The following is a 24041-nucleotide window of genomic DNA, read 5'->3' on the forward strand; positions in this document are numbered from 1 at the left end:
TGGATCGTTTGTGTAAATTATGTACATGGATCAATTCAAGACATTTGTATAGTGTTTTAGAATACTACATTTTATTCTAAATAAAAATACTTAATGAAAGGCACAGAAAAATAATAGAAAAGCATTAATCATCTGACTAAACTACCAATAATTGAAAAATACACAAATAATGATCATTTGTTTGTATGATACATATCTACTTATCTCTGCAATAGCAGAATAACAGGTGCATTATTGCATTTCACATACATATTGTAATATCAGTATACCTCCATACATATTGTAATATCAGTATACCTCAATTTCTCTATATTCAATTCATCTACAGTACATTTATGGTAGTCAGTTTAGTCCACTCAGCAATCATCATTGTTTTCCAGGGATTCCTGGGATCAATACAAAAATACAAATTACATGGTATAAAATGTTGGTATGATATGATGGTATGAAATGATGGTATAAAATGATGGTATATAAAAAACTATAGAAACTACATAGAGTAACATAACATGCAGAAACAACAAACCCTCTCCATCATGTATGGATGACAAAGAAGAATGACTGGTCCCCTGTCATCCCCTGGGGTTTCCCCAAATCTACTTTGGTCTCGTTAGAAGTGTGGATGAACCAACCCTGGCAGTAGGCGGACTCAAACCGACGCTGTCTGCTCATTTCAGCTTTCATGTAGAAGACAAACGGCTGGATCTCCTCATCATCCTTCCTGATGCTTTTCAGTCTATGTTTGTCACAAGCCTGAAAGGACATGTACAGGTTAAAGCTATCATTATTATTATAAAACTATTCAATTACAATACGTTTTAGTCCTTGTGCACATCTATCTAAATATGCTTTTCAAGCCTGAAAGGACCTGTACAGTATGGGGTAACACTATTCACTGCTCGAATTCAACATGAACAACATGGAATAACAATAACAACATGGAATAACATTAACAACATGGAATAAAATTAACAACAGGGAATAACAATAACAACATGGAATAATATTAACAACATGGAATAATATTAACAACAGGGAATAACAATAACAACAGGGAAAAACATTAACAACATGGAATAATATTAACAACAGGGAATAACAATAGTCCTTGATCTCATTTCCTTTACTCGCTACTATGAAGTTATTTGAAAAATATGCAATTGCTGGTGAACTAAAAATACATCTAGTAGCAATTATAATGAACCATCTTAATTCTTAATCCTTAAGAGTCTATTGACGCACCCGTGCGTTAATCTAGTGAACATAATAAAAATATCCCCATCAAAATCCGTCAATTTAAGCTAGAGATATTTGCATGGGCTTCGTCTCAATCCACCACATCCGCCTATGTTGCCCTTCCGCATCTGCGGTGGAAGGCGGCCAAGCTCCAGCTGTGTTTGTCAGACCATGAGACATCCCGAAAATCGGTCTTCTCACAAAAATGTCTGTAGCATCCGAACGGTTTGGCCCTACTAACTCCATGGCAAGTTGAGACTCTCACGAACACTATGGTGTTCTCCGTTTTGCTTTACGACCCCCACACGTGTCACAGGACTCGTCTGAAGGTAACCCATACAATTTTTTATTTGATTTATTTTTTTGTCATTTTAGCAGACGCTCTTATCCAGAGCGACTTACAGGAGCAATTAAGTGCCTTGCTCAAGGGCACATCGACAGATTTTTCACCTAGTCGGCTCGGGGATTAGAACCAGCGACCTTTCGATTACTGGCCCAATGCTCTTAACCACTAAGCTACCTGCTTCCAAATGAACGGAAGTATGGAGGTAGTTTTGTGCCAACAAAAATAAGCGGTTAAATGTGTCCAAAAAAACAAAGATATTTCCTGAGCTTTCTTATATCTCGTAGATATAGGACAGACCACTTCAAACAATGACGGTATAAAATGATGGTATATAAAAAAACTATAGAAACTACATAGAGTAACATAACACGCAGAAACAACAAACCCTCTCCATCATGTATGGATGACAAAGAAGAATGACCGGTCCCCTGTCATCCCCTGGGGTTTCCCCAAATCTACTTTGGTCTCGTTAGAAGTGTGGATGCCCTGGCAGTAGGCGGACTCAAACCGACGCTGTTTGATCATTTCAGCCTTCATGTGGAAGACAAACGGCTGGATCTCCTCATCATCCTTCCTGATGCTTTTCAGTCTATGTTTGTCACAAGCCTGAAAGGACTGAAAGGATGTGTCCAGGTTAAAGCTATCAAAACCTTATTCCTTATAATTTTTGGACTGTCTTTCTTACCATTTATGAATGTGTTATTCAATGTGTTTCTATGGGCTATAGTAGTAAAGGCAAAGTTCAATATGTTATCAAATCTTTTTAATAATTATTTTATACCTAAAGGGGTCTTAAAATTCAAAATAAAATAGCTAAATTATCCATGGTATGACCATCTTAAAACAATTCCATATGTTAGTTTAGTAGATCCTGGATGAAATGTTGTGTGAAGGTAAACCCAGGGATGATCCTGGATCAAATAAGGTACATCTGGGTGAGAACTACCAGATTATGTGTTTAAAAGGTATTACTATGCATTCCGGGTGCTAGACCCAGGGTAAATATCCCTTTATTATACTGTTTAGAAATTATTTTATGACCTGAACTTAAATACATGCAAATTATGTGAATACCAAATGCAAATATGCCCGAAGGGTTCGCCTAAAAATGTAGTGCCCTCTTTATGTCTCATGGAACTGAAATAGTGAAAATACGCCCAAAGGTCTTGCCAAATTTGTAAAATATATAACAAATCTGTTAAAAACCACGGGAGCCTCTAATTATAAAGAACAGGCTGTTGAGTCTGAAGACAAATGGTCACCGGACTACCACAAGGTGAGTAAATGGAGCACTTTCCTAAATCGCAAGTTCGTGGACACCATGCCAAAGGGTGGTTCCCTGGACCGAGCAAGAATCAAATGCTACCACAAAAAGGCATTTGAAATTAAACACGATAGGAACCGTGACCAATGCCCGCTGACAGTAACATTATTTTCCAGTTTGGCTAATTTGAAACACCAGTCTTCCGGTGGTTGAATCTCACAAACACAACATGCAAAAACGAGATGAGGAACTGGAGTCCCAAAGATCTCCTGACAGTACACGCTCCACACTCCGTAGCAGCAATTGTGACGCGGGGGTAGCTGCATTGTTAGAAGCTGTTTCGTTACCTAATGCTGGTGCTATTATTAAACGTGCTGCCCACACTTCTGGGGCCAATTCTGTTACGAAAGGGAACGCCAGTGCTGACATGGCTGCGAAAGCAGCAGCGGCCATGGTTCCTCCTCCCCTCACAGGATTCACCCATGGTGACTGTACATACTTATACTGATGTTGTTAAGTGGTGTTGCTGATACCGTTGAAAAGTGGTGTTGAATGTCTGTAGGCTGTAAACCCGACGACAACCTGGCACCACTCGTACTCCTCCCCTATCTTGCACACATGTAGTATCATGGAACGACGTGTCCAAGGGGGATTTTAGGAATGTGTAGGAAAGAATGGTATTGTCCCAAATTTGGCCCGATTTGCGAAACACTTGTTAAAAACTGCCAGATCTATATGAAACACAATATGAAAGCAACCACTCCAGTTACTGTGATGGGAACCAGATCACCATCAGCTTCAAATCAAATCAAATTGTATTTGTCACATGCACCGAATACAACAGGTGTAGTCCTTACAGTGAAATGCTTACTTACAAGCCCTTAACCAACAATGCAGTTTTAATAAAGAATACACACACATACACATACATATATATATACACACACATATATATATATATATACACAGTGAGGGAAAAAAGTATTTGATCCCCTGCTGATTTTGTACGTTTGCCCACTGACAAAGAAATGATCAGTCTATAATTTTAATGGTGTTTATTTGAACAGTGAGAGACAGAATAACAACAAAAAAATCCAGAAAAACGCATGTCAAAAATGTTATAAATTGATTAGCATTTTAATGAGGGAAATAAGTATTTGACCCCCTCTCAATCAGAAAGATTTCTGGCTCCCAGGTGTCTTTTATACAGGTAACGAGCTGAGATTAGGAGCACACTTTTAAAGGGAGTGCTCCTAATCTCAGTTTGTTACCTGTATAAAAGACACCTGTCCACAGAAGCAATCAATCAATCAGATTCCAAACTCTCCACCATGGCCAAGACCAAAGAGCTCTCCAAGGATGTCAGGGACAAGATTGTAGACCTACACAAGGCTGGAATGGGCTACAAGACCATCGCCAAGCAGCTTGGTGAGAAGGTGACAACAGTTGGTGCGATTATTCGCAAATGGAAGAAACACAAAATAACTGTCAATCTCCCTCAGCCTGGGGCTCCATGCAAGATCTCACCTCGTGGAGTTGCAATGATCATGAGAACAGTGAGGAATCAGCCCAGAACTACACAGGAGGATCTTGTCAATGATCTCAAGGCAGCTAGGACCATAGTCACCAAGAAAACAATTGGTAACACACTACGCCGTGAAGGACTGAAATCCTGCAGCGTACAACCTGGTGCGCATTAGGGAGGGAGATGAGTGGAAGACAGCATTCAGTACCACCTCGGGTCACTATGAGTACCTCATCATGCCATACGGTTTAATGAATGCTCCTTCAGTCTTCCAATCATTTGTGGACGAGATTTTCCGGGATTTGCATGGACTGGGTGTAGTGGTGTATATTGATGACATTCTAATATACTCCGCTACACGAGCCGAGCATGTGTCCCTGGTGCGTCGAGTGCTTGGTAGACTGTTGGAGCATGACCTGTATGCGAAGGCAGAGAAATGTCTGTTCTTCCAGGAGTCCATCTCCTTCCTGGGACATCGGTTGTCCGCGTCAGGGGTGGAGATGGAGATTGACCGCGTTTCAGCCGTGCGTAATTGGCAGACTCCCACCACGGTGAAGGAGGTGCAGCGGTTCTTGGGTTTTTCCAATTACTACCAGAGGTTTATCCGGGACTTTGGACAGGTAGCAGCTCCCATCACCTCCCTGCTAAAGGGGGGCCCGGTGCGTCTGCAGTGGTCGGCTGAGGCGGACAGGGCGTTTAGACATCTGAAGGACCTGTTTGCCTCGGCTCCGGTGCTGGCACATCCAGATCCCTCTTTGGCGTTCCAAGTTGAGGTGGATGCGTCCGAGGCTGGGATCGGTGCTATACTGTCTCAGCGCTCGGGTACACCACCAAAACTCCGCCCCTGTGCTTACTATTCTAAGAAGCTCAGTCTGGCGGAGCGCAATTATGACGTGGGGGACAGGGAGCTGCTAGCGGTGGTTCAAGCCCTGAAGGTGTGGAGGCATTGGCTTGAGGGGGCTAAACACCCTTTTCTCATTCTGACTGACCATCGTAACCTGGAGTACATCCGGGCAGTGAGGAGACTGAACCCTCGCCAGGCTAGGTGGGCTATGTTTCTTACCCGATTTGTATTTAAGCTCACCTATAGACCAGGGTCACAGAACGCTAAGGCAGACGCCCTGTCCCGACTATATGACACAGAGGAGAGCTCCATTGAGCCCACTCCCATACTTCCGGAGTCTTGTCTGGTGGCACCGGTGGTGTGGAAGGTCGATGCGGACATCGAGCGGGCGTTACGTGCCGATCCTACTCCCCCACAGTGTCCAGAGGGATGGAAGTACGTGCCGCTCGAGGTTCGTGATCGATTGATATATTGGGCTCACACGTCACCCTCCTCTGGTCATCTTGGTATTGGTCGGACAGTGCACTGCCTTAGTGGGAAGTACTGGTGGCCCACTTTAGCTAGGGACGTGAGGGTTTACGTTTCCTCCTGCTCGGTGTGCTCCCAGTGTAAGGCACCTAGACACCTGCCCAGAGGGAAGTTACAACCCCTACCCGTTCCACAACGGCCGTGGTCTCACCTATCGGTGGACACTACGATCTTGGTCATTGTGGATCGGTTTTCTAAGGCCTGCCGTCTCATTCCTATGCTAGGTCTCCCTACAGCCCTACAAACTGCTGACACCCTCTTTACTCACGTCTTCCGGCACTACGGGGTGCCTGAGGATATAGTGTCTGATCGGGGTCCCCAGTTCACCTCTAGAGTCTGGAGGGCGTTTATGGAACGTCTGGGGGTCTCGATTAGCCTTACCTCAGGTTTTCACCCTGAGAGTAATGGGCAGGTGGAGAGAGTGAACCAGGATGTGGGTAGGTTTCTGAGGTCCTATTGCCAGGACCGGCAGGAGGAGTGGTCGGGATATATCCCCTGGGCAGAGATAGCCCAAAACTCACTCCGCCACTCCTCTACTAATCTTACGCCTTTTCAGTGTGTGCTGGGTTATCAGCCGGTCCTAGCACCCTGGCATCAGAGCCAGATCGAAGCCCCTGCGGTGGATGAGTGGTTTCGGCGCTCGGAAGAAACATGGAACGCTGCGCATGTCCATCTGCAGCGGGCTATCAGGCGGCAAAAGGCGAGTGCCGATCGCCACCGCAGTGAGGCTCCGGTATATGCACCGGGAGATCGGGTCTGGCTCTCGACCCGAAACCTGCCCCTTCGCCTGCCCTGCCGGAAGCTGGGTCGGCAGTTTGTGGGGCCATTTAAAGTCCTGAGGAGATTGAACGAGGTATGTTATAGGTTACAACTGCCCATTAATTACCGCATTAACCCCTCGTTCCATGTGTCTCTCCTCAGGCCGGTGGTAGCTGGTCCACTCCAGGAGAATGAGGTACGAGAGGCTCCTCCGCCCCCACTAGACATCGAGGGGGCTCCGGCGTACTCAGTCCGTTCCATCTTGGATTCGAGGCGTCGGATGGGGGGTCTGCAGTATCTCGTGGAGTGGGAGGGGTACGGTCCGGAGGAACGGTGCTGGGTCCCTAGGAGGGACATCCTAGATCCCTCCATGTTGAGGGATTTCCACCGGAGTCATCCGACTCGCCCTGCTCCGCGTCCTCCTGGCCGTCCCCGAGGCCGGGGTCGGCGCACGGCTGGAGCCGCGCGTCAAGGGGGGGGTACTGTCACGGATTCAGCAGAGGCTGCTCCTCCTCCTTGCTCGGGCAGGCTTCGGCGTTCATCGTCCCAGGAGTACTAGCTGCTGCCGATCAATGTTTCGGTGTTTGGTCTTTATTGTTTACACCTGTTTCCCATTATGTTGTATTTTATTCCCTATATAACCCCCTGTCTCTCATTGGTTATTGTGTGTGATTGTTCTTTGTCATTCCGGCAGTTGCTTTGGTGTGCGGGTTATTGGGTTTCCTCCTCCCTGTTTGGAGGTTTGTTGTTTTTGTACTCTTTTTACTGTGTTCAGTAAAAGTACGTTGCCAGTCGCTCGGTGTCCTGCGTTTGACTTCGCTGACCGCATACACGTCGCGTGACAACTGAAGTAGTATTTTACTGGGTGACTTTCACTTTTACGTCACTTAATTTTCTATTAAGGTATCTTTACTTTTACTCAAGTATGACAATTGTGTACTTTTTCCACCACTGCTGTTTGGTTATCATCAAACTCACAGGAGAAAGACAGTTAATCTGTTTGGTTATCAATCCACACAACCTGTGAAGAGCATGGTGAGTTTGCTTCCCGTCGACGTCTTCTTCTTCTTCTTCTTCTTCTTCTTCTTCTTCTTCTTCTTCTTCTTCTTCTGTCTTCTCTAAGGGGACATTCCTTAGATTCAAGAGTTTCGGTTTCTTCAGTAGGGGTCTCCCCTCTAGATTCAGTGGTGCAGGATGCGGAGGGGGAGAGGTTGCTAGCACATCACCCCTCTGTCTTTCCTCTACGCCTGTGATGGCGTTTTTGTTTCCTCCCACTAGGAGGTGGAGGTTCTGGAGCAGGAGGATGCCCATCAGAAGGGCCAGGAGCATCGTGGACTTTTACCCTTTACTTGATGGTAAATAGATAACGTCGACGCTGCATGTGATCGTGGTCTGTTACCACGTATGACACGGACAAGGCCAATTATAAACTGTGTGGTTCTAGCCCTGAATGCTGACGCGCTCCACCTCCATTCGGTTAAATTCCCATGTCATTACTGGCACCACCCAAAGTTGAGGGCTCCTGGCCCCATTTTATTCTTGCAACACACCTTAATTGGGGAGAACGGGCTTGTGGTAATGACTGGAGCGGAATCAGTGGAATGGTATCAAATACATCAAACACACGGTTTCCAAGTGTTTGATGCCATTCCATTTGGACCGTTCCAGCCATTATTATGAGCCGTTCTTCCCTCAGCAGCCTCCACTGTCTTGCAAGTATGGTAGAAGTTCCTATTGGAGATAGACTGCCTGGGAAATGGTCATGGGTAAGGACAATGCAAGTTGAGGGCTTGACTCTAATCACTCCTGTACCTTTTAGAAACGGTACTCATGACCAGATGCTATACCACCCTGTCTAACATCTACTGTTCCATTTCAAGCCACCAGCTGTTTCCCATGAAGGAACTAATCTCAGCTGCATCCTGGACATGGGAGAGCCCCTACCCAGCTGTTAACAAACACAGCGCGGACATGTAAAGTCCCTAACGATTACTGTGTTGATGTTAAGAATCATATATTTTCCGATGACACCGCGTTGTTCCCTAGAACATCTAAACATACCCAGTCACTAACCTCAAACATACCTGTTCTGTACATTTCCACTATCCTTAAAGAACTTGTTGAGTTGCACGAATTGACTGAGTCTGCCGTGCCCATAGCACCCAGATGAAGGCTATCTCCATTATACATTCCTCGGTAAATGTCAAGGTGAACGCTGCAATTGGTTCCTTTACCAGTGAAGGGGTGATTGGTGAACAGATTGTGACCTCTCTGGTAAACGGCAATATGTGGGACCCAATCTGGTCCTGGAATGACTCACTGTAGGTGAATGCCTTAAAACTGACTGTAGTTGTGCTATTGTACTCCGTACGTGTCATATGGGTTATGACCCCATGTCTGAGCTGCCTAGTGCCTGGCGGTACAGAAGGCAGGTAAGATGATGTCACTACTGATTGTGAAAATGCTGGTAAAAATTACCCTTATGACGATGTAGGGAGTAACCCTCTGGGTCCCTTGTACCGTTACGATAAGGAGCCAGAGGACTACAGCTCGCTTGAAACATCTAACCCCCGATGTCCATTAGAGGGCCTTGATACACCTAACCCCAATGTGCATTAGAGGGCCTTGAAACACCTAACCCCCGATGTCCATTAGAGGGCCTTGAAACACCTAACCCCAATGTGTATTAGAGGGCCTTCAAACACCTAACCCCGATGTCCATTAGAGGGCCTTGATACACCTAACCCCAATGTGCATTAGAGGGCCTTGAAACACCTAACCCCCGATGTCCATTAGAGGGCCTTGAAACACCTAACCCCAATGTGTATTAGAGGGCCTTCAAACACCTAACCCCGATGTCCATTAGAGGGCCTTGAAACACCTAACCCCGATGTCCATTAGAGGGCCTTGAAACACCTAACCCCGATGTCCATTAGAGGGCCTTGAAACACCTAACCCCAATGTGTATTAGAGGGCCTTGAAACACCTAACCCCAATGTGTATTAGAGGGCCTTGAAACACCTAACCCCCAATGTCTATTAGAGGGCCTTGAAACACCTAACCCCAATGTCTATTAGAGGGCTTTGAAACACCTAACCCCGATGTCCATTAGAGGGCCTTGAAACACCTAACCCCGATGTCCATTAGAGGGCCTTAACACCTAACCCCGATGTCCATTAGAGGGCCTTGAAACACCTAACCCCAATGTCTATTAGAGGGCCTTGAAACACCTAACCCCAATGTGTAATAGAGGGCCTAGAAACACCTAAACCCAATGTGTATTAGAGGGCCTTGAAACACCTAACCCCAATGTGTATTAGAGGGCCTTGAAACACCTAACCCCAATGTGTAATAGAGGGCCTAAAAACACCTAACCCCAATGTGTAATAGAGGGCCTAAAAACACCTAACCCCAATGTGTATTAGAGGGCCTAGAAACACCTAACCCCAATGTGTATTAGAGGGCCTTGAAACACCTAACCCCAGTGTGTATTAGAGGGCCTTGAAACACCTAACCCCAATGTGTATTAGAGGGCCTAGAAACACCTAACCCCAATGTGTATTAGAGGGCCTTGAAACACCTAACCCCAGTGTGTATTAGAGGGCCTTGAAACACCTAACCCCAATGTGTATTAGAGGGCCTTGAAACACCTAACCCCAATGTCTATTAGAGGGCCTTGAAACACCTAACCCCAATGTCTGTTAGAGGGCCTTGAAACACCTAACCCCGATGTCTATTAGAGGGCCTTGAAACACCTAACCCTAATGTCTGTTAGAAAGCCTTGAAACACCTAACCCCCGATGTCTATTAGAGGGCCTTGAAACACCTAACCCCAATGTCTGTTAGAGGGCCTTGAAACACCTAACCCCAATGTCTGTTAGAGGGCCTTGAAACACCTAACCCCAATGTCTGTTAGAAGGCCTTGAAACACCTAACCCCAATGTCTGTTAGAAGGCCATGAAACACCTAACCCCAATGTCTGTTAGAAGGCCTTGAAACACCTAACCCCAATGTCTGTTAGAAGGCCTTGAAACACCTAACCCCAATGTCTGTTAGAAGGCCTTGAAACACCTAACCCCAATGTCTGTTAGAAGGCCTTGAAACACCTAACCCCAATGTGTATTAGAGGGCCTGAAGGGTATGCGCTCACCTCAACACTGAGAGAGACTCTCTCTCCGTCCTTAACACACTTCAGGAAACAGTTAGAGCTGGTGAAGTTGAGGACCACAGGGACCCCCCGAAACTCTCCGTCCACACAGTCAGACTTGTAATGATAGATGGTGATCTTCTCTGAAATAAATAAATAAATAAACAAATCAATAATCAGTTATTATCATAGCAACACAAACATTGGGATAAAGTTAGCGTTGGCAGTCTGTAGTCTATATTCTTCATTCTAACACTATACAGTTTAGACTGTCCGTGATCATCAAGTTAATATTTGTGCACATAATCGCCATTGCAGCGTTTATTAAACACAGTTATATATTTTATAATGATAAAATAATAAGAAAATTGACGGCATAATACAAAAATATTATTCTATAACAAACCTGGAGTTGTTGACAAACTAGGAATAATCTGCATCCTACGTGTAGGTTTACACCGAAGGTATGTGTTATAGAAATAGTTTTCAATAAAGATGTTGTCCAACTGTTTTACGTTTTCCAAGTTGCCCATTCCTCGTGACACTGAACACATAGAGAAAGAAAGAAACAAAAAGACAAAATGGTCATAAAAAAATACAATGAAGATGATGAGGAAACCTCAACAAGCTCTTCGTTTGGATGATGTCATTGTTTGGGACCCATGCCAGAGACACTGGTGCATTGGTGAAGAGATGTGGAAAGGATCAAGTCTAGTTTATAACTATGTGGACAAGATGTGGAAAGGATCAAGTCTAGTTTATAACTGTGTGGACGAGATGTGGAAAGGATCAAGTCTAGTTTATAACTGTGTGGACGAGATGTGGAAAGGATCAAGTCTAGTTTATAACTGTGTGGACGAGATGTGGAAAGGATCAAGTCTAGTTTATAACTGTGTGGAGGAGATGTGGAAAGGATCAAGTCTAGTTTATAACTGTGTGGAGGAGATGTGGAAAGGATCAAGTCTAGTTTATAACTATGTGGAGGAGATGTGGAAAGGATCAAGTCTAGTTTATAACTATGTGGACGAGATGTGGAAAGGATCAAGTCTAGTTTATAACTGTGTGGACGAGATGTGGAAAGGATCAAGTCTAGTTTATAACTGTGTGGAGGAGATGTGGAAAGGATCAAGTCTAGTTTATAACTATGTGGAGGAGATGTGGAAAGGATCAAGTCTAGTTTATAACTATGTGGAGGAGATGTGGAAAGGATCAAGTCTAGTTTATAACTATGTGGACGAGATGTGGAAAGGATCAAGTCTAATTTATAACTGTGTGGAGGAGATGTGGAAAGGATCAAGTCTAGTTTATAACTGTGTGGAGGAGATGTGGAAAGGATCAAGTCTAGTTTCTAACTATGTGGAGGAGATGTGGAAAGGATCAAGTCTAGTTTATAACTATGTGGAGGAGATGTGGAAAGGATCAAGTCTAGTTTATAACTGTGTGGAGGAGATGTGGAAAGGATCAAGTCTAGTTTATAACTATGTGGACATGGTGACTGCGATATGGTATTCATGACCAGGGTTTCACTTCTCTGTCTGAGAAAGGTCATGGGAGATATTATGAGGGAAGTGTATTTTACAGTACACAAATTAACCTGTATTTACTCAGAAATTATGTAATGAAATGGTAATTTAACAGTAATAAAATATGAAAATGTCTATAAGCACCACTAGCCACGATTTGGAACCAGTTAAAAGTTGAATAAATTGTAATTATACAGTAATAAAATATGAAAATTAAAATATGATTGTTTCTGCAAGCACAGCTATTGCCCACAATTTGGAATCAGGTAGAGTTGAGTAAGTAGTACCAGAAAGTATCTATTGTCACCATACAATGTCTTCTTAAATACCAGGCACAAACCAGTTAGAACAGTAGAGCAACATGGCTACAGAAGCACTGCTGGGTTGGCAATACTGACACTATTACTACAAGGAATACCTAGGTTACCAACCAGGTGTGTTAAATGCTTTGAAGTAAGCACCAGAACATACCCTGGGACACCCTGGTTAAATGAAAATAAAGGGTTGCCTGCTGTGGTCTAGCTAGTGGTTATATGCTGCTACTCCCCAGCGCACATGTATCATGTCTGCCTGGGTATGAAACCGTCCCACTACCTATTTGACACAATCTTCTCCTGTCTTTCCTGTCCCCTCTACTCACTGTGCTATCAATTAAAAGCATGTCAAAAATACAAGTGGGGTGGGAACTGCCCCCAGTGCTAAAAAATAAATAATAATAATAATCAGTCTTACCCAGTGTGACTTTGCTGGACTCTGCGACCATGACAACCTCGTTGAAGTTACAATCCGACTTGCCGCAGTTGTGACAAGAGCTCCCGGCGCTGCAGCCACGCCCCCTCACCACGGAGATTCTGGTGTTCGTCATAGCCACCAGGAACAGATCGTCAACCTCACCATCGACTTCGTTGACTTCCTCTTCTGGGAGGTCTTCCATGGGGCGACATGAGTCACTTTTTCCAGGGACGATACAACATGACGTTATTATACATTTTAATGGAGATTCTTTGTGTGAGGCCAGTGATCCATTAAAACAGGGTTTCCCAAACTCGGTCCTGGTGCCCCCCATTGGGTGAACGTTTTGGTTTTTGCCTTAGCACTACAAAGTTGATTCAAAAAATAAAAGCTTGATGATGAGTTGGTTATTTGAATCAGTTGTGTAGTGCTAGGGCAAAAACCAAAACATGCACCCAGGGGGGGCCCCAGGACCGAGTTTGGGAAACATGAAAATACATTATACACAAAATATAATATGCCACTGTGTCAACACACGTTCCAGGAATGTACAGTGAGCTCCAAAATATTGGGACTGTGACCTTTGTTTTGGCTCTGTACTCCAGCACTTTGCATTTGAAATTATACAATGACTATGAGGTTAAAGTGCAGACTGTCAGCTTTAATTTGAGGGTATTTCCGTCCATATTGGGTGAACATTTTAAAAATTACAGCACACAAAAGTAATGTATTATTTACCATTCATTTCTATTGGGCACAAAATAATCTAAAACCAACCAAAACAAACAGAAAATGCATCCAACAAATTTGTAGAGTCACAAGCTTGATGTAGTCATTGCGTGCTATGAATATGGGACCAAATACTTAACTTTTTACTACTTTAATACACATTCTGTATAAGTGAATACTTTTGGTCCCCTAAAATGGGGGGACTATGTACAAAAAGTGCTGTAATTTCTAAACGGTTCACCCGATATGGCTGATTTATTGACTGATTGATAGGATGACTCATTGATTTTTTGATTGATTCAGCCCACCTCTCCAGATCACCCAGGTCATCCTCTCGTCCCATCTCCAGGCTGAAGCTGAGCATGGTGCTCTCCTTGGAGACCGGGTGGAGAGCCCCGGCCCCAGCCCCAGCACCGGGCCCCTCCTCTGGGCATCTCTCTGGGTGAGGAGCCCTGCTGGCTTGGTGGACAGTCTAGAGAGATGGGAAGATAACAGACAACACTATCTGAATAACGTCAACACTGATGTCCTTCCTCTTTCTTCCTGGAGAGTTGAAGAAAACTGTATACCATAAACAATGGTATCATCGCTGTCTCTCTCTCTGTCTCTCCCCTCTCTCTCTCCTTCTCTCCCTCTAGCTCTCCCCCTTTCGCTCCATCTCTCCCCCTTCTCTCTCTCTCCACATTCCCCTGTCTGTCTCTCTCGCTCTCTCTGACTAATATTGAGATTGATGGGTTAAAACAGTAATTCAAAACAAAACAATTGTTGGTCATTTCTGGTAAATATCACTTGGTCACCTCAAGCCATTGTTATGAAAGTTCTCAAGCCGCCCTCTACCAGTGGCAGGGTTGCCATGTCTGCAATTTTCCTTCTAAATTGGGCTACATTGAAAACGATGTTGACTACCTGGCGATGTCAAACAGATTTAATCAGTGGTGAGAAAAGTAGGCTACCCAATTGTCATACTTGAGTAAAAGTAAAGATAACTTAATAGAAAATGACTCAAGTAAAAGTGAAAGTCACCCAGTCAAATACTACTTGAGTAAAAATCTACAATTATTTGATTTTAAATATACTTATGTATCAAAAGTAAACATAATTGCTAAAATATATTTAAGTATCAAAAGTAAAAGTATATATCATTTCAAATTCCTTATATTAAGCAAATCAGACAGCACCATATTCTTGTTTTTTAAATTTATGGATAGCCAGGGGCTATCTCCAATACTCAGACATAATTTACAAACGAAGCGTGTGTGTTTAGTGTGTCCACCAGATCAGAGGCAGTAGGGATGACCAGGGATGTTCTATTGATTAGTGCGTGAATTTGACTATTTTCCTGTCCTGCTAAGCATTCACAATGTAACCAGTACTTTTGGGTGTCAGGGAAAATGTATGGATTAAAAAGTACATACTTCTTTTTGGAATGTAGTGAAGTAAAAGCAAAAGTAGTCAAAAATATAAATAGTAAAGTACAGATACCCCCCAAAAAACGACTTAAATAGTACTTTAAAGTATTTTTCCTTAAGTACTTTACACCACTGAATTTAATAAATAGGCTACATTATAACTTCAGTTTATTGTTGTTGTAGCCTTATGTTATTATGCAATTATTAATGGCCATGTTTAGTTAATGAAATTGGAAGTTATCAATTGTGATCATGGTCACAGCGCTATCTCAATTGCCAATCAGCTGTTTAATAGAATGAATTAGATTGAAGGTAACAGTCAGTCAGATTAGGCTACAAGTAAAAAAATAAAAAATAAAGAACACTGGCTGTTGTTGACAAGCATAGACCTATTCAGTTCATATCCATATTATTAATATTTGATTCAGTGATTGAAATTACGATCCCATCCAGCAGGCAATTCGACAATGGAAGGACTTCTTACCTTGAAATCGCCTCGCTATTCGTATTGAATGAATTAGTCCATCAATTTGAACTAAGCAAGCTGCTAAATCGTTCATCTTACATCTCACCTACATCTTGCCTAGGCTACTGTAGGCTATCTGAAATTAGATGTAGGCCTATCAGGGGCTATAGGCTGCCTGCATCTAGCTAACCAAACCATGGCAAAGTTTAATTACAAACATAAACTTGGATTTTAGTCAGTAGGCCTAGCCTACGCCTATTGAAATGACAAGTCAATCTGGCAAATAGGGCATTTATAACGGTTTGTAGTCTTAACATCTGGCACATAATAACGGCACAATTGCCAGAAAATAGCCTAACATTCGTTTTTTGAAGTTTAATAAGGGCAAATTATATTTTCTCGTGACAATTTAAAATTCCTTAACTTGTCACATTAGTTGAAGGAAAACCGAATTTTGATTCTTAGGTCTTTAGAAGTGAAGTCGATATTCCTTCTTAAAATCGCTCGATAGCATTGTTGAAAAATGGTTTATTGGCTAAATGTGGCAACTCCTTTCTTGCTGCGAGAAAAAAAAAATTGGGCTAGTTTTCAGGCCTTGTGGGCGGGTTTTGAGTAGTCTAGATTTTTACCAGGCCTGGCAACCCTGACCGGCAGCGTAACGGTGGTGCCCTAAAGTCCTGATAAACCCAGTCATTCTGGACGGAAGCTAACGGCTGTTTAGTCTAAACTACACTATAGTGCCTGGAAATAAGATGACAAAGCTAAAGTAGTCAAATGTTTAGTAGGAAACAATTTTTCCAGCTTATCATGTTGTCAAATGTATTTTAGAGAGATGGCAATGTTGTCATTAGCTAGCAAAGTTTGTGAAAAATAGCTAGCCATGCTAACGGTAGCTAGCGCAAACCCGGTGTCCTCCCCTCAATCTTAACTAACTAGCTAAAGTTATACTGCATCTAAAGACAATCTGGCGACATCAAAATGATGACAAAAGGTTTTGCTACTAATTATTTGCATCCTTTTGAATGGCATTGTATTTCTAAGCCACTGTAATGGACGTTTGATTACATCTTCATCGGCGCTCATTGACGATATGTTGAGTAGAACACTCAGTTGGGCATCAGTCCAAAACCAACGTTCAAAACAATTATTGTGATGAAACATGCAACCCATGAATAGTGAGTGAATTAATATAAGAACTTTCCTCCAACTATATCACTCATTCACTCACCAACATTGGGTTTCCTTCTGTCAGAATCTTGACGAAGGCCTTTGGGGATAGGTCTTGTAGGTTCACTCCATTTATCATCAGGAGCTTGTCTCCTTTCCTGAGGAACAACAACACCACATACTGTATAATGGTTCAATCTATGGAGACCCAGGGCTGGAATAATGCAGGGGCTTACCGGAGCTGAAGCCCCTGGGCCCAGGCCCGTGGGGGGCTCAAGAGGCAGCAATTTATATATATACACACACTACCGTTCAAAAGTTTGGGGTCACTTAGAAATGTCCTTGTTTTCGAAAGAAATGCATTTTTTTTTGTCCATTAAAATAACATCAAATTGATCAGAAATACAGTGTAGACATTGTTAAATGTTGTAAATGGCTATTGTAGCTGGAAACAGCTGATTTTTAATGGAATATCTACATAGGCGTACAGAGGCCCATTATCAGCAACCATCAGTCCTGTGTTCCAATGGCACTTTGTGTTTGCTAATCCAAGTTTATCATTTTAAAAGGCTAATTGATCATTAGAAAACCCTTTTGCAATTATGTTAGCACAGCTGAAAACTGTTGTGCTAATTAAAGAAGCAATAAAACTGGCCTTCTTGAGACTAGGTGAGTATCTGGAGCATCAGCAATTGTGGGTTCGATTACAGGCTCAAAACGGCCAGAAACAAATAACTTTATTCTGAAACTCGTCAGTCTATTCTTGTTCTGAGAAATGAAGGCTATTCCGTGCGATAAATTGCCAAGAAACTGACGATCTCGTACAACGCTGTGTACTACACCCTTCACAGAACAGCGCAAACTGTCTCTAACCAGAATAGAAAGAGGAGTGGGAGGCCCCGGTGTCCCCTTGCTCAGTTGTGTACCGGGGCCTCCCACTCCTCTTTCTATTCTGGTTAGAGACAGCTCCACAATTTACAACATTAACAATGTCTACACTGTATTTATTATCAATTTGATGTTATTTTAATGGACAAAAAAATTGCTTTTCTTTCAATAACAAGTGACCCCAAACTTTTGAACGGTAGTATATATATATATATATATATATATATATATATATATATATATATATGTGTATGTGTATATATATATATGTGTATATATATATCTGTGTATATATATATATATATATATATGTGTATATATATGTGTATGTGTGTATATATATTTATGTATATATGTGTGTAAGGGTTGGTGTGAGGTGTGAGGTGTGACCCAGGTGCGGTGCAGGATAGACAGTAGGCAGTAGACAGAGATGGTGAAACAAGGATCTTTACTGGTGGTCCCGAAGCCAGGATACAAAACAACGGACTTAACACGATAACAGAAAGGTGGAGCAAAATTTTTTCCAAAAACAGGCTGACACCCAAAATACGAAATAGTAACTACGACTGAAATAATAAAGAAACAGGGAGAACACTTCTCGAGTACCTGTACATACTTCTCAGATCAGACACTGATTAGTACTGCTGAGCATAGATAAACTAGCAAGGGAACACAGGGAAGTGAGGGCATAAATACACAGGTGAACAGGTAGACACAGGTGACACCAATAGGATCATGATTAGTCCAGACTGTGAGTGAGAAGGTGTCTAAGGTTGTCGGAGGAGGACACCTAGTGGATTGCTCCGGAACTGCGACCCCCTCCTGTAACATATATTAAGGAAATATGTACTGTATATATGATATGTAGTATGTACTGTATTATATATGTAGTATATATTTTATATTTTTTTCACTGCAACCGCCAACCACAGGAGGACTCAGGAGCCCGCTCTCAATGAGTTCAGACAGCCTGCTGCTGCCGCTCTGCTAATCATCAGATGGGGGGAGGAGAGGAGGTAACTGGGGGGCCCTGCCTTGATTGGGTAACTGATTAATGAAATAATTAAAATAAACTGCATAATAAATAAATGTGACTGGTCAATTGTGTGAATAAGGGGCTGGGCCCAAGCCCGTAGAGGCCCAAGAAAATACAAAATAAAATGTTATTTTTGGTATTATCATTTTTTATCCAACCACAGGAGCACGATCTCAATGTTCAAAATACACCAGAGAGCATCATTTAGCCACAGAAGATCAATAGTTTATATAAAATAATACAGCACATACAGTTATCTGCCAAAATTAAGGAAGCATCAACATAAAGTGTCTTAAAAGGGTGTTGCCCCTCCAAGAGCTGCCAGAACAGCTTCAATGCTCCTTGGCATAGATTCTACAAGTGTACATAACATGTACTTTGTATACCTTGCTTACTCAAGTGTTTCCTTTATTTTGGCAGTTACCGTTATGTCTACAGTCGGGAAGGCCGCAGTTTGGGCAGCATACATGCCACATTTAGGCTACAGGTTGTTGCTTGTGGCCATAGACATATAATCCAGAAGGGTTTTGTAACCTCTTTTCCAGACAATTTGACTATTAAACTCATGGGTACACTAGCAATGGATGCCAGTCCTGACTTGAATGGGAACTGCAATCTATGGATTATATTTCTATGGTTGGTTGCGGTTGTCGGTTTGCCTTTTGCAGATTTCAAAATACAATCGCGGGAAAAATGTACAGTTTGGAAAGCAAATTCCTACTGCTGAAAATAAAATACTAATCTGTCTGTAGAACCAATAGAAACATTTTTTCACAACAACTCCCAATTTGTAGCTAACAGCAGCATTCTTTTTCAAAGTAGCTCATCTTGAGATAGGCTATTGCCACGACGAGCGCATCGGGCATCACCGTGAGTAGCCTATGGCTTCATCTTCATCATTAGCTGAGTCAGTGTGCCACTGGACATTTTATTTAGTAGTCTACGATATATATACACTACCAGTCAAAAGATTGGACACTCATTCAAGGGTTTTTCTTTATTTTTTCAACAACAAAAAAATACATTGTAGAATAATAGTGAAGACATCAAAACTATGAAATAACACATATGGAATCATGTAGTAACCAAAAAAGTGTTAAACAAATCAAAATATATTTTATATTTGAGATTCTTCAAATAGCCACCCTTTGCCTTGATGACAGCTTTGCACACTCTTGGCATTCTCTCAACCAGCTTCATGAGGTAGTCACCTGGAATGCATTTCAATTAACAGGTGTGCCTTGTTAAAAGTTAATTTGTGGAATTTCTTTCCTTCTTAATGCGTTTGAGCCAATCAGTTGTGTTGTGACAAGGTGGGGGGGGGGGTATACAGAAGATGGTAAAAGGTGGTAAAAGGTAAAATACCATATTATGGCAAGAACAGCTCAAATAAGAAAAGAGAAATTACAGTCCATCATTTATTTAGTCATTTAGCAGACGACTTACAGTTAGTGAGTGCATACATTTCTTTTTTTAAAAGTTTATACGGGCCCCCCGTGGGAATCGAACCCACAACCCTGGCGTTGCAAACGCCATGCTCTACCAACTGAGCTACATCCCTGCCGGCCATTCCCTCCCCTACCCTGGGCCAATTGTGCGCCACCCCATGGGTCTCCCGGTCGCGGCCGGCTACGACAGAGCCTGGATTCAATCCAGGATCTCTAGTGGCACAGCTAGCACTGCGATGCAGTGCCTTAGAGCACTGTGCCACTCGGGAGTTAATCATTACTTTAAGACATTAAGTTCAGTCAATCCGGAAAATGTCAAGAACTTTGAACGTTTCTTCAAGTGCAGTTCCCACGTAAAGCATGGATGAGGAGCTGTTATGGTGTGGGGGGTGCTTTGCTGATGACACTGTCTGTGATTTATTTAGAATTCAAGGCACACTTAACCAGCATGGCTACGACAGCATTCTGCAGCAATACGCCATCCCATCTGGTTTGGGCTTAGTGGGACTATCATTTGTTTTTCAACAGGACAATGACCCAACACACATCCAGGCTGTGTAAGGGCTATTTTACCAAGAAGGAGAGTGATGGAGTGCTGTCAGATGACCTGGCCTCCACAATCCCCCGACCTCAACCCAATTGAGATGGTTTGGGATGAGTCGGATGGCAGAGTGAAAGAAAAGCAGCCAACAAGTGCTCAGCATATGTGGGAACGCCTTCAAGACAGTTGGAAAAGCATTCCAGGTGAAGCTGGTTGAGAGAATGTCAAGAGTGTGCAAAGCTGTCATCAAGGCAAAGCGTGGCTATTTGAAGAATATCAAATATACAATATATGTCGATTTGTTTAACACGTTTTAGATTACTACATGATTCCATATGTATTATTTCATAGTTTTGATGTCTTCACTATTATTATACATTGTAGAAAATAGAAACAATAAAGAAAAACCCTTGAATGAGTAGGTGTGTCCAAACTTTTGACTGGTAGTGTACACTGCCTCATGATACTGTACAATCTTTGTGTCGCTTCATTGGCCTGGGCTATTGTTTGCTTGAATTCAAGACCAGATTGATCTCAGTTTGTCACTGTCAGAGTAGCCACTCATTTCGGTCATTTGTGTGTTATTAAAAAAGATTCAGCTAATGTCTTTTGTCATGTAAATGATGTAGAATTGCATGAAATGCGTTTTTAAAAGGCAGATTTTTAAAAAGGGGAACTATAAAAAAGCAAAGCCCTGGGGCCTATGATTTCTTAATCTGGCACTGCACAGACCTGGTGGTTCAATCTACACAGACCTGGTGGTTCAATCTACACAGACCTGGTGGTTCAATCTACACAGACCTGGTGGTTCAATCTACACAGACCTGGAGAAAAATAATACAGCTTTTTTATTACATTCAGGGGTGGAATTACCTAATTAAATCACTCTGTGACCTCACCACTGTAAAATCATTGGACATTAGATCAAAAACGATTTTCTTACATCATAAAGGAGTTTTACAATATGGGAAGTCCCTCCTGTTTCCCCCAACTATTTCTCAACTCCTCTATCCAAATCCTCCAACCCTCCCCTGATGAAACATATTTTTTAAAGGTTGCAACCTAAAGTATATTCAAATTCTTCATAGATAAACAGAGAGGTTATCAGAGCTTACCTGGCGAAGGCTCCTCCTCCTTGTCCTTCTTTCTTGAATTTGAGGACCTTCTCCACTTCATAGTGGTGTTTCCCATTCTCCTCTGTGTGAAGTATAGAGATACCTCCCTTCACAGGTGAATCCTATGGAACGTAATGGAAAACATACTCACATTACCATACATTGTTGAAAACAAAGCTTCAGCCTCCACATGACGACTACTACAGTATACATTGTTAAAAAGACCAAAGAGCACATCCCTGATCCCTCACATTTCTACTACCCTACATTGTTATAATTAAAATAGAAAACTACAACATAAAGTGGAAGGGATGCAGTCATATCACTTACTTTGATCTCCATATCCTTCCCTAGGTCTCCCCACTGGTAGTGAGTGTAGGCAGTCTTCCCACTGGTAGTGAGTGTAGGCAGTCTTCCCACTGGTAGTGAGTGTAGGCAGTCTTCCCACTGGTAGTGAGTGTAGGCAGTCTTCCCACTGGTAGTGAGTGTAGGCAGTGTCACAAGTCCTGACTTTTAAATAGCTGTGTCTTTATTTGTATTGGAGGGTTGACCAGGCACTTCTGCGTCATGTGAACCGAGCAGCCAGAGAGGAAGTAGGTACACAAGAGAGAAGGGACTATTATTCTACCAAAATAGGAACTTCTGCAGAAAGAGGAACTGGACATGAGTTGTAAATCAGCATAAATGGAAAAACAAAATGTTGGCTTTCCAGCCATGAAACGGCATCAAAACCATCATCATCATCATCATCATCATCCACACACATACAGTTGAAGTCGGAAGTTTACATACACTTAGGTTGGAGTCATTAAAACTTGTTTTTCAACCACTCCACAAATTTCTTGTTAACAAACTATAGTTTTGGCAAGTCGGTTAGGACATCTACTTTGTGCAGGACACAAGTACATTTTCCAACCTTTGTTTACAGACAGATTATTTCACTTATAATTCACTGTATCACAATTCCAGTGGGTCAGAAGTTTACATACACTAAGTTGACTGTGCCTTTAAACAGCTTGGATAATTCCAGAAAATGATGTCATGGCTTTAGAAGCTTCTGATAGGCTAATTGACATCAATTTGAGGTGTACCTGTGGATGTATTTCAAGGCCTACCTTCAAACTCAGTGCCTCTTTGCTTGACATCATGTGAAAATCAAAAGAAATCAGCCAAGACCTCAGAAAATAAATTGTAGACCTCCACAAGTCTGGTTCATCCTTGGGAGCAATTTCCAAACGCCTGAAGGTACCACGTTCATCTGTACAAACAATAGTACACAAGTATAAACACCATGGGACCACGCAGCCCTCATACCGCTCAGGAAGGAGACGCGTTCTGTCTCCTAGAGATTAACGAACTTTGGTGCGAAAAGTGCAAATCAATCCCAGAACAACAGCAAAGGACCTTGTGAAGATGCTGGAGGAAACAGGTACAAAAATATCTATATCCACAGTAAAACGAGTCCTATATCAACATAACCTGAAAGGTCGCTCAGCAAGGAAGAAGCCACTTCTTCCAAAACCGCCATAAAAAAGCCAGACTACGGTTTGCAACTGCACATGGGGAAAAATATCATACTTTTTGGAGAAATGTCCTCTGGTCTGATGAAACAAAAATAGAACTGTTTGGCCATAATGACCATCGTTATGTTTAGAGGAATAAGGGGGATGCTTGCAAGCCGAAGAATACCATTCCAACCATGAAGCACAGGGGTGGCAACATCATGCTGTGGGGGTGCTTTGCTGCAGGAGGGACTGGTGCACTTCACAAAATAAATACCATCATGAGGAAGGAAAATGATGTGGATATATTGAAGCAACATCTCAAGACATCAGTCAGGAAGTTAAAGCTTGGTCGCAAATGGGTCTTCCAAATGGACAATGACCCCAAGCATACTTCCAAAGTTGTGGCAAAATGGCATAAGGACAACAAAGTCAAGGCATTGGAGTGGCCATCACAAAGCCCTGACCTCAATCCTATAGAACATTTGTGGGCAGAACTGAAAAAGCGTGTGCGAGCAAGGAGGCCTACAAACCTGACTCAGTTACACCAGCTCTGTCAGGAGGAATGGGCCAAAATTCACCCAACTTATTATGGGAAGCTTGTGGAAGGCTACACGAAACAATTTAAAGGCAATGCTACTGTCACGCTCGTTCATTGACGGATCAGACCAAGGCGCAGCGTGATATGGAAACATGTTTATTTTCACGAATAAACACACGACAAAAACAATAAACTAACGACACGTGAAGTCCTAAGGTAACACAACAAATCTTATACAGAACAAGATCCCACAACCCACTAGTGCCAATAGGCTGCCTAAGTATGGTCCCCAATC

General features: G+C 42.6%; 1 protein-coding gene across 1 annotated transcript; it reads right to left on the reverse strand.

The window, feature by feature from the left end:
- Nucleotides 1–121: 121 nt before the first annotated feature.
- LOC311109707 (uncharacterized protein) lies at nt 122–22205 on the reverse strand. The gene is made up of 8 exons (XM_084152673.1): nt 22034–22205; nt 21704–21825; nt 16737–16833; nt 13942–14105; nt 12905–13122; nt 11056–11193; nt 10653–10792; nt 122–753 (listed from the first exon to the last, which is right to left on the reverse strand). Exons 1-8 carry the CDS (start codon nt 22043–22045, stop codon nt 535–537), a joined length of 1110 nt encoding a protein of 369 aa, XP_084008799.1. The 5' UTR covers nt 22046–22205; the 3' UTR covers nt 122–534.
- Between the last annotated feature and the right edge of the window lie 1836 nt (nt 22206–24041).

The sequence above is a fragment of the Coregonus lavaretus genome, assembly GCF_964263955.1.
Source record: "Coregonus lavaretus genome assembly, chromosome: 35".
In the NCBI taxonomy this organism is placed as follows: Eukaryota; Metazoa; Chordata; class Actinopteri; order Salmoniformes; family Salmonidae; genus Coregonus; species Coregonus lavaretus.